The following is an 11,638-nucleotide window of genomic DNA, read 5'->3' on the forward strand; positions in this document are numbered from 1 at the left end:
TTCCCGGAGCCGTTAAAAATAGTGTTTAAAGGTCTGCGTAGGGGGAGATCCCAGCTTGCCTGCAGTTGGCTGTGTGACCTTGGTCACAGGTTTAACCTCCCAGCTTCGAATGAGACCTCTGCATGGGTGGAGATGCTGACGGCCCCTCCCCGTGGGCGGCTGCGGAGTTTACACAGGGTCTTGCAGGTCCGGAGCTCCGTGCTGGGTCCTCACAGAGACCCTTCCACAGAAAAGGCAACCGCAGGAGATCAGAGCTTAGGGGGCACCACACTGGTCTGTGCGGGGAGAGGAGGCGTCAGGCCCAGCCTGGGGCTCCGGGGACTTCGTGGAGAAGGGAGTATCAGACACTCCCCCGGGGACAGAGCAAGCACCAGTACAGGGACCCTCAAACTACTCTCATCGATACTATAGCTACTGCCAGGCCACCCCGTTTATCCATCCAGTCGACAAGACTCCCGAGTGCCCCTCCAGGCAGGCGCTGGGCTGGACGAGGTGGGGACCAGGAGGGTGAATCAAGGGATCCTTCACAACCCTCCTCCATCCATCCCTCCCCTGCTGAGACAGCTCCCCGGGCGCCAACACGCGTTCACGGAGCAACTTCGGGAACCAAGTCCGGGCTCTGCTCTCCGAAGCTCAGACAACGCGGTGGCACAGCGGCCTCCAGCAGGCCTCGCCCTGTTCGGCGCACTGGCGTCCCCGGTGCACGGCCCCTTCCCCACACGCAGACCCAACTCCCCAGGAACCCCCCTGCCCCGTCCCACCCTCGAACTCGCCCGGGACCGTGGGAGCCGCTGCCCTTCCGGGGGGTTCCGGGAGGCGGGTGCAGAGGGCGCGTGGACACATCCCGCCCCGGAGGCCCGGCCCGGCCCGGCGCTGCCCCACGGGTCTCGACCCCCGCCGCCGCGGGAGGAAGTGCTGGGACGCGGCTGCGGTGAAACCACATCCCCCACGGTGACGCCGAATGCTTGTAACACTGCACAGCGCGATTAAGATCTTTTGTCGGCGGACCGCCAGGAGGGCCAGCCCAACCTCAGAGGACACGGCCCGTGACGGGACCCCAGGAGCCCCAGCGGCTCATTCACAAACGCCCGGGTTGGGATAAAACAAAGCCGCGAAAACCGCGAGACTGCGCCTGCGCGCTGGAGGCTTCTTGACTGACACACGCGCCGGACTCAGAGCAGCCAATCCCCGCGGGCTGGAGCGGGACCTTCCTCAAGGGCGGGAAAAACCAGGTCCCGCCCCCACCGCCCCTGCCCAGAACCGGGTTGCGCCGGTGACTGGCAGGCGCGGGGCGCGGCTTTAGCGTCTCCTGACAGTCGATTGGCGAGACCGCGTCGGTCGCAACGCTGACTGGCAGCTCGCGTGTACCAACAGGGCACTGCGGACTGGTACCTCGGCCTCCACCACGCCTTGCCTCCTGAGGGGCCCCGAAGGGCCAGGGTGGGCGGCGAGGGAGGAGGGCCGGGACTGACAGGCGCACCGGGGCCCTCTGCTGGGCAGCGTGAAACTCGTACAAACCCTCAGCCAGAGCTTAAAATGCCAGCCTGGGAGACCCCGGATCCCCGCAGGCTAAGAAGCTCCAAATTCTCTCAACCTCAGGAGACCCCAACTCCTTCCACCTTGAGGGACCGTAAATCCCCTCAGCATGAGACCCCCAGGAACACCAAATCCCCTGACCCCGAAGAACACAATTCCTCTCAGCCTAAGGCACCCAAACCCCTGAGCCTGAGAAACTTTAAACATCTCACCCACAGAGAGACCAAATTTCCCCAACCTCAGAGACCTAAGTATTCTCAGCCTGGAAACTCTTAATCCCTTCAGCTTCAACCTAACGCCCCTTAACGAGACTCCAAATCTCCTTAACCTAAGAGATCACAAATTTCGTCAGCCTTGAAGATCCCAAATCCCCTTAGCCTGATGAATCTCAAGTCCCCTCAGCTTGAGCCTGAAAGACCCCCAAATCTTGTCCTGAGAAACCCCAAATGCTATCAGCCTGAGAGACCCTGAATCCCCTGAACCTGAGAAGCCCCAATTCCCTCAGCCTGAAACATCTCAAATTCCCTCAGCCTGACCGACCCCAAATCTCATCGACTTTGGACACCCCAAATCTCTTCAGCCTGAGAGATACCTGCCCCTCAGAGATCCAGACTGCTTTACTCCCAGATTTTTCCAGAATCCCCAGTTGGAGATCCCCAAAAACCTTCTATGAGAAATGTTCATTTTCTCTCACTGGAACAGAACCCTGCTCATCGGTCTGACCCGAATCCCAGCAGTCAGGGGTCCTCGAGGTCTCCTTGGGACTCCTCTGACCCTCACACCTCAGGACGTCCCTCAAACACCCTTAGCCGCAACCCCCCAGATACCGTTCCCATCTTCGCTCAGATGAGCCAAGCTGCAGGGTAATCAGGGAGACAAAATCCAGCTCACATTAGTTGGTCTGTCGTGACTGGTGGAGACCATCCCGTCCCATCAGTACCCCGCAGACCTGCTCGGCATCCTCTAGAGCTTGCCAGGGCCCCCGCATCTTCCTGTTCTGGATACCCCAGCCCAGCAGCGACGACAGTCTGGTTCTGGGTAGTGGTCTGGGCTGTCTCCCCCTCTCAGCACCTTCTCCTTCCACAGGAGCTTGGCCTGGGAGCTGGGAGACTCAAAGGCCCTTCCCAAACTCCGAGTTGGACCGGGACCTGCCCGGCAGTCCAGCACCATGAGCCCCGACAAGTCCCAGGAGGAAAGCCGAGAGGTAGATAAAGCGAGAACAGGGTGGGAGCCCACGGTGAGAAGGGAGGGCGGGCAGTGAAGTCAGGCTTCAAGCAGAGTCCGTAGGAAGGATGGGGAAGGGGACCTAGTGACAAGCAGCTGGTCTCTGGAAGTCTGCAGACTCCTGGCCTGCACCCCTGGGTAACCCTGTCAGCACGTGCATGGAATGGGGGCAGTTGGTCCTGTCCAGGATGTGGGAGGGAAAAGGACACAAGCGTCAGCAACTGCTGTCTGTCGGAGGAGAACTAGGAAAACGCTCAGTGTTTGCCAAGTTAAACAGGACACAATCTGGGGAGACAGGGAAAGTCTTTACCCTTATTTCACAGAGACTACACAGAGGCCCCAAACTACACCCTACACACAGGTGGAGGAAAAGGCCCAGCTTGATGTGTGCTAGTAAACCACTGATGGAATCTGTTACTTTCTCTAGGACAAAGATGCTTTCAAAGACATTTCCATATACTTCTCCAAGGAAGAATGGGCAGAGATGGGAGACTGGGAGAAAATCCGCTATAGGAATGTGAAAAGGAACTACAATGCACTGATTACTATAGGTAAGAGGAAGTGCTGGGTGCAGACCAACCTGGGAAACATAAAACACATTTTCAGTCTCTATATTATTTTAGCTTTCTCTTAGGTGGCAGCATCTGCCCACAGTTCCCTTCTGTATGGAGACAAATCTGGAGGGAAATTTTCTTTTGTGTCAGGACAAGGCTGTGCCAATGTTGGCCACACAGAGGTCACATCTCGACCTTGTATGAGACTCTCCCAGCTCTACAGACGGAGCCGCACTGGTTTTGTGGTGCTTTGCACTACTAGTGTCCTTTGTTCCTCCTCTCAGCTATTCCCTTTTAGGACAAAGATTCTGCTTCTTTTCAGGTCTCAGAGCCCCTCGACCAGCTTTCATGTGTCACCGAAGGCAGGCCATCAAACACCAGGTGGATGACACTGAGGATTCCGATGAAGAATGGACACCTAGGCAACAAGGTGAGGAGCCAGAAGGATTTTAGAGGTGACCTCCTGAAACCAGCTGGGTTTAGGTCTCAGCTGCATCTCAGGAGTTAACAAAGAAAACAGAGTATTCCCTCAAAAACTGAAATGTTCAACAAACAAGCAAGATGCAAAACAGTATATACAGTAAGAGGCTATTCATGCAAAGTTTTTAAATGTATAAAATAATTATATATTATTTAAAAACACAGTAAGTAGGAAATGTATAAAATCTTAATGTGAATAAGAATATCAAATTCAGAATAGTTATCATCACAACAGAAGGAGGAAGGGGCTGGCAGGTGGCTTCACTGTGGCTTATTTGGTTTTTTGTTTGTTTTAATTTTTGTTTTTGAATTTTGAAATTAAAAAAAAAAGATTTGAGGCCGAGCGCAGTGGCTCACGCCTGTAATCCTAGCTCTCTGGGAGGCCGAGGCGGGTGGATTGTTTGAGCTCAGGAGTTCGAAACCAGCCTGAGCAAGAGCGAGACCCCGTCTCTACTAAAAATAGAAAGAAATTAATCGGACAACTAAAAATATATAGAAAAAAAACTAGCCAGGCATGGTGGCGCATGCCTGTAGTCCCAGCTACTCGGGAGGCTGAGGCAGAAGGATCGCCTGAGCCCAGGAGTTTGAGGTTGCTGTGAGCTAAGACGACGCCATGGCACTCTAGCCGAGGCAACACAGTGAGACTCTGTCTCAAAAAAAAAAAAAAAAAAAGATTTGAAGCAGTTATAGCAAAATGTTGAGATTGGAATGAATGAAGATGGATATATAGGTTTTCCAGTATCATTCTCCATATTTTCCTATATGTTTAAAATTTAGGCCAGGCGTAGTGGCTCACGCCTATAATTCCAGAACTTTGTGAGGCCAAGATGGGAGGATCGCTTGAGGCCAGGAGTTCAAGACCAGCCTGGGCTGTTGTGAGACCTTGTCTCTACAAAAAATAAAAAAAATCAGCCAGGTTGTTGTGGTGTGAGCCTGTAGTACCGGCTGCTCAGGAGGCTGACACAGGAGGATTGCTTGAGCCCAGGAGCTCCAGGCTGCAGTGAATTATAATCCAGTCACTGCACTCCAACCTGGAGAACAGACTGAGACCCTGTATCTGAAAAAAATTAAATAAATAAAGTAGTCATTCTTTTTTTAAACAAAGATTGTTTTTGATAAACATTGTTAATTAGTCAAAGGACAATTAATGCAACTTTAAGCTGTAAATCCACTAAAAGCTTTTTAACACTAATCTCATAATCAGTTATCAAATGTCTTAGAAGAGGAAATAATTAACTATTAGGATACATAATTTATTTATATATATTTAATCATACTACATGATCCTCAAATCCCAAAATGAATCTGATTCTTTGTCCTGATTCTGGGAGAAGGTTTGAGAGAACTATTTAGTGTCCCTGATCTTTCACACATGTCACTGACCAGAGACAGCATCAGGTAAATAAAATAATGTGCAGTCATTATAAAACAGAAGTGAGACGCTCATTTCCTCTTTTACTGCTTGGACAGGAGAGTTCAGAAGAGGGAGGATTTGCAACTTAATAAAGGTTTAATTATCAATTTATTTTTAAAAATAAATATGATAAATATCTTATCAACATAGGATGAAGCAGAGATTAAGTTTTATCTATTTTTAAAAAACATTTTAAGAAAATTATCAATGCCTCCAATAGCAACACAGGCCTTGATGACACTTCAGAAAACATTTTCAAATCACCCTGGGATAATACTTGAAATTATCACTCTCTAGTTCAGAATTCTCTGTTTCTGATAAGAATGTCCAGAGTTTAGAAACATTTACCAACCAAACCACTGATTTATCATCACCTTTTAGTCAAACGTCCTTGGCTGGCCTTCAGAGTGGAGCAGAGCAAACACCAGAAGGTGAGTATCTCCTGAACCCTATTGACAAGAAAGTCTTCCTCGTGGATCCAAACACAGGTAAGAGAAGGAGAATGTACAGTGTCCTGGGAACTGCTGCCTTCCTTTCCTGAGATCTTCAGCATGGTGTCTGAGATCATCACCATTTTAAGAGTTCATAAGAACAGTAACAATAATTGCTACTGCCATTTATTTCTGCAATATTTCAGACTTTAAGCATTTTACATGAATAAACTTACTTAAGCCTTACAACACCCCTATGAGGTAGGTACTAAAACTATAACCATTTTATAGATGAGGAAACCGAGGTACAAAAATGTTCAATTATGTGCCTGAGATCACATTTAGTGTTGGTGCAGTCTAATCCAAAACTCCTTCTCTAAAGCACTCACAGCTCATTAAAACTTTCACAGTTTTATAGAGTTTATTCTGTCTTATTCATACATCATTCATCTGACTGATTTTTCAACCTCAGTTTTTCTCTGTTACGGTAAAGGGAGAGATGCACTAAGACACTGCAAGGGAGGCTACAGATACACAGTTTGTATGGTGGATGGTCCTGATGAGAAGGAGATAGGGTCACTACCCTCTTAAGGGACTCATTCTGATCAGAGAAACTGACTTCCGTCCCTGAGGAGCTTCAGGTTTGAAGACTGACAAACAACAAATAAGAAAATAACTTAGGACTTCATATAGGTAACACAAGATTCAGTAGAAATGTATCCTTCTGGAACTGGTTCCAAATGCTATTCCTGTAGGAAGTAATGGCTCCTTCTTCCGGGCTCTATTTGGGCCACTCTCATGCTGTTTGGAATCATTTGTTTGACCTGAGGCCTTTACATTATGAGCTCTTTGAGAGCCCTTTGAGTATTTTTTTGATGAGTGATTCCAAATCTACAAATTAAACGAGTAACAGGGTCAAGGAATACTGAAGAAAAAATCTTTGAGTTAGATTTCAACTGTAGAGAAGGCTGAGGAGGGAAACTAGTATCAAGACTGTGAGGAAAATTATTATTCTCACATTCATACTGTTCAATAGCTCACAAAACACTTTGGCAAACATTATTATGTTTGATATTCACTATAACATTAAAAATTAGCACTATGCCAATTTACGGATCAGGAAACTGAAGAGAATTAGCTAATGACATACTCTTATTCAATCACAATTGGTACAGAAACCAATTAATCTAATTCCAAAGTCAAATATTCTTTCCAGGACATGGAATTTTGCAACTTGTAGCATCGCTTTCTTAGTTTTCTAGATACATTTTGCCAACTATTTCTTTGTCTCTTCCCAACCTCATCTTTTCAGATGTGTTTTGGCCTCTGTGCTTTTCTACATTTCCCTTCCATTGAGTGTCCACGAGCATACAGAAGACCCTCTTTTTCTCTATAAGCCCTTACCCATTCTTCCACAGACTTCGTCGATTCTACAGCTGGTCTACCCAAGTTCCCTCCCCCCTTTGCCTTCACTTATGTGGAAAAATTTGAGAGAAAGTTGAAGGGAAAGGGCCTTAAGACATGGGTTCTAGGCCTGGATTCACTACCCACTTAGGCCCTCCCTTTTTCCTCTAGTATTCAGACACCCCAGGTATTTCTAAGGGTTGTTGAAGCATTAACTAAAGTCATGCATGTGAAAACACACACTGCAGGCCCTAAAGAACTAAAGAAATACATGTTGTCTTTTAATATATGACTCTCACATTAAAGGGAATGCCCGGGGCGTCATTAAGTGACGAATCTAGTTTGAAGGAATTGCCAGGAACAGCAAATTTACTGAACACAAGTGGCTCAGAGCAGCCCCAGAAACCAGTGTCCCCTCCCAGAGAAGCAAATACCTCTGGACAGCACTCTAGACGAAAATTAGGTAAGAGAAAATAATTTGGGGACTTTAGTCTCTCTCGGTGCTCTAGAAAGTTTGATGAGTATGGTCTAGATGTGTGGGGTGGACTTTGGATAGGCCTTGGCTTAAGCTGAACTAAGCTATGAGACCAGAAGTTAGATGCAGTGCTGAATAGCATATAAGAACATTAACTTTGAAATCACACACTTGGGTTATAATCTACACAGAAGCACTGGGGCCTTGGGCAAATCTTATAGATTCTCTGACCTCCTGAATGCTAATCTGTAAAATGAAGATAAGGATACATAAGTTCATATATTGTTTGAAAGCACTAGATTAAATATAAAAGAATTGAATCATGAAAGGTGTCCAACAAATCCATCTCTGATAATAGAGACTATGCCTCCTTAGTGCCCAGGCCTTTGCTCAGTGCCTACCATGTAATATGCCCTCAACAAATATTTTCTGAATGAATAAACGCATGAATGAACTGTTTCATAAGTGAAAAGGTTGGAAGGTTAATGGGATAATGGGAACAGCCAGAAACTAAAATTGAACGAGGCATCTGTAGTCAGTGTGGGTGTTGAGTCTTAGTCTCTCTGAACTAGTAGTTGGAGGGTGGGGTGGGACCAGAGTATATAGAAGAACAGATGATAATCTGACGGCAGGAGAGTTCACATCTTCTGACAAAACAGGGATGAACATCCCAGACTCCCAACTTCATTCACCTACTTTTCTCCAACTCAGAACTCAGGAGAAAGAAGATTGAAGTAAGGGTGTATAGCCTGCGAGAGAGAAAGGGCCATGCATACAAAGAGGTCAGCGAGCCTCAGGATGACGACTACCTTTGTAAGTGACCCTCTGGCCCCTCACACAGAAGGCTGTTATGTCCTGACACAATAATTTCATCTCATCTTTTGACCCCCAAATCATTCCTCTACTGTAGTGACTTGGAGTACAGGACTGAGGCTAAATGATGTGAGTGCTGGGCTCTTTCTGAAGCTCTTTATGTCAAGAACATGCACTATACCTTTCCTAATTCCTGCTGCTCTCGCCTCCAGATTGTGAGAAGTGTCAGAACTTCTTCATTGACAGCTGTGCTGCTCATGGGCCCCCTACATTTGTAAAGGACAGTGCAGTGGACAAGGGGCATCCCAACCGCTCCGCCCTCAGCCTGCCCCCTGGGCTGAAAATCAGACCATCGGGCATCCCTCAGGCTGGGCTTGGAGTATGGAATGAGGCATCCGAACTGCCACTGGGTCTGCACTTTGGCCCGTACGAGGGCCAGGTCACAGAAGACGAAGAGGCAGCCAACAGTGGATACTCCTGGCTGGTGAGAAGTGCCCACCTTTTCCCCTGTTCTGGCTGCCCACATCCCTTCTGTGCCTTTGGTGGGAAATCACCTGCTACCCGGAAGGACGTGGACAGAGATAACATGGTTAGCTCTGTGTACCCAGTGGTCTTTGCATGAACATGGAACTCCTGTTTAAAGGTCAGAGGGTAAGTGGGAGCACAGTGGTACAAAGACAAAGAGGTGCATCCTCCCTTGTGGGACCCCTGCTCTGATGGGATGGATCGACTCAGACAGTAGCTGATGGCTAAGGAGCGTGCCACACAGTCTCAACTGGCAGTCGAATCCACGCAGGCTCAAAGGGCACTGATGTGAGTAGAGTAAAATAAGTCTTTTGATTATTACCCCTAAACAGCCTTTACCTTATTTTTCTGAAACTCAGATCACCAAGGGGAGAAACTGCTATGAGTATGTGGATGGAAAGGACGACTCTTGGGCCAACTGGATGAGGTGAGGCCAACAGTTTTCTGAGTCCGATTTGTCTCTCACAAGCCCAGATTCTTTCCTTCCCATCACGCCTCCTTCAGTGGTTTTTATATCCTTTGCTCCTACTTTTCTCCATACAATGCTCTTTCATATATTGAACATTTAGAAAAAAAGAGATAAAAATAGAAGTATTATAATTTATTTTTCATGAAAACATAAATGTCTATGCTGGACAAAACTGAGGCACCAGGATAAACCTTGAGTAGCCTAGATTCATTGGGGATGCTGAATTCAAATTTTAATTTATCTAATCCACATTTATTAAGCACTTACTGTGTTCCAGTTTAGAAAATGAAATTCATTACTTGAACAGATCATACAACCCATGAACTTTTGGAGGATGTATTGCAGACAGACATGAAACATTTAATTATAGGCATATTTAACTATAATTTTCCTAGTTTCCAAGAAGCACACAGTGCCAAGACAGCCTAAAACAAAGGACCTTTAATCTGTGAGGGCAGGAAATTAAAACTGGGTCCTGCAGCCTGAGGAGAAGTGAGCTACAGGGTAGTCCTGGGCCTCTGTGCTGCTCTAACAGTATCAGCTGACACAGAACATGCACAATTATTCTGCTAAGACAGAGAGACCTGTAAGTTTCTATGGAAACCTGAGTAAACTGTGGAGATTGGAGGAAGGCCTCTCAAAACAAGGTGGACTTGGGCTGAGTATAGAAACCTGTGTGCTAATCTAGAAGCAGAGTACATGATCAAGCACCAAGTCCTGTGGTATAATTACTTTAGAGTTTGGAGAAGCTAGAGGTCACTGTGTTTTATGGCCAATGAAGGTGGAGGTAAGTCTGGAATTGGGCTTTGAAAAGTAGTTAATTAGGCAAGAGGGGGGAAGCATTCTGGGCAGGATGAGCACTGTAAGCAGGACCTAGAGACAGGAATTCATAGAACACTGTGAAAGAGACTCAGGTGTGAGCAGGTCTGAGGAGCGGTGGGGAGTGGGCAGCGTCCGAGCATGGAGGCCTTGACCACCAGGGACAAGCCAGATGTGGACCTGACAGGTGGTGGAAACTCACAGCCTGTTTTCTTTCCCTCTGCCTGCTCAACCCCAGGTATGTGAACTGTGCCCGGGATGAGGAGGAGCAGAACCTGGTGGCCTTCCAATACCACAGGCAGATCTTCTATCGGACCTGCCGGGTCATCAGGCCGGGCTGTGAACTGCTGGTCTGGTACGGGGATGAGTATGGCCGGGAGCTGGGCATCAAGTGGGGCAGCAAGTGGAAGAAAGACCTCGCCACAGGGCAAGGTGGGTGCCACAGTGACTCTCTAGGGAAGAAAGGGAAGGAAAGGTTCTCCTTGGGAATTCTCATGGCTCAGCTCTTACTGTTATTGTACTGTATTTTTATTTTTAATTTTTTTAGAGACAGGGTCTCACTCTGTCCCCCAGGCTGGAGTGCAGTGGCACAGCCAGAGCTTACTGCAGCCTTGAACTCCTGGCCTCAAGGGATCCTCCTGCCTCGGCCTCCCAAAGTGCTGGGACTATAGGTGTGTGCCACCACACCTGGCCTGGTTTAACTCTTAAGTAGAGTAAAATGCAGTCAAAAGTCAGTGAAATTTCCAGTCAGGTGCTTCTGAAATTAAAGATTCATGTCATATGCCTTTGACTCTTAGGGACAATTTTTGTATTTTTAAATTTTTGCTGGATTTCATATTCTAAGTACTTCAGGCACAAAATTTATAATAGCATACAGTGCCGAAAGATTTGAAGGCAAAAAAAAAGTTCTCTCATCTACCAGCTCTCTCAACAAGGTAGTTTCTTGTGGCACTTGTAGTTCTTTCTTTTTAATTTCTTCCATATTTCTAAAGAATATGCATATGTTATTATCATTCACTCATTATCTCAGTTAGCTGTCATATGAATTCTTATACTGTGCCAGACAATGTGCCAGGAGATGAAAATATAGCTTGAACAAGAGAATCACAATATCTGCTCTTAGGCAGCTGATGACACATGAAAGAGAGAAACATGTGTACACATCAGTGACTACTGCTTTGAAAAAAACTAATCCAGGAACAGTGCCTAGGGATCAGTGTGAGGAGAGGGTGCGGTGTAGCAGGGGATGGTCAGGGGAGGTTTCTCTAGGGAGGTGGCATTTGAGAAGTGCAAATACGAGCGGGCAAAGGGTTCCAGGCAGAGGGAGGAGCTGGCGCAGTGGCCCTAAGGCAGGAGTGAGTCCAGGCGCCTGACCACTCAGGTGAAGGATGCAGAGAGGGTAAGAACCAAAGTCATAGGCCAGGCGCAATGGCTCACGCCTGTAATCCTAGCACTCTGGGAGGCTGAGGTGGGAGGATTGCTTGAGCTCGGGAG

General features: G+C 47.4%; 1 protein-coding gene across 1 annotated transcript in view; it reads left to right on the forward strand.

Annotated features, from left to right (window-relative positions):
* Nucleotides 1-2,704: 2,704 nt before the first annotated feature.
* The window catches only part of PRDM7 (PR domain containing 7), a 12,139-nt gene continuing 3,205 nt past the window's right edge, over nucleotides 2,705-11,638 (forward strand). Inside the window, exons 1-9 of the mRNA XM_012657157.1 lie at nucleotides 2,705-2,773; nucleotides 3,188-3,311; nucleotides 3,637-3,744; nucleotides 5,590-5,639; nucleotides 7,350-7,506; nucleotides 8,230-8,331; nucleotides 8,544-8,815; nucleotides 9,216-9,283; nucleotides 10,383-10,576. Coding sequence (XP_012512611.1) covers nucleotides 2,705-2,773; nucleotides 3,188-3,311; nucleotides 3,637-3,744; nucleotides 5,590-5,639; nucleotides 7,350-7,506; nucleotides 8,230-8,331; nucleotides 8,544-8,815; nucleotides 9,216-9,283; nucleotides 10,383-10,576 — 1,144 coding nt within the window. The remainder of the gene's footprint in view (nucleotides 2,774-3,187; nucleotides 3,312-3,636; nucleotides 3,745-5,589; nucleotides 5,640-7,349; nucleotides 7,507-8,229; nucleotides 8,332-8,543; nucleotides 8,816-9,215; nucleotides 9,284-10,382; nucleotides 10,577-11,638) is intronic.

Source organism: Propithecus coquereli, unplaced genomic scaffold (genome assembly GCF_000956105.1).
Source record: "Propithecus coquereli isolate 6110/MARCELLA unplaced genomic scaffold, Pcoq_1.0 Scaffold531, whole genome shotgun sequence".
Lineage (NCBI taxonomy): Eukaryota > Metazoa > Chordata > Mammalia > Primates > Indriidae > Propithecus > Propithecus coquereli.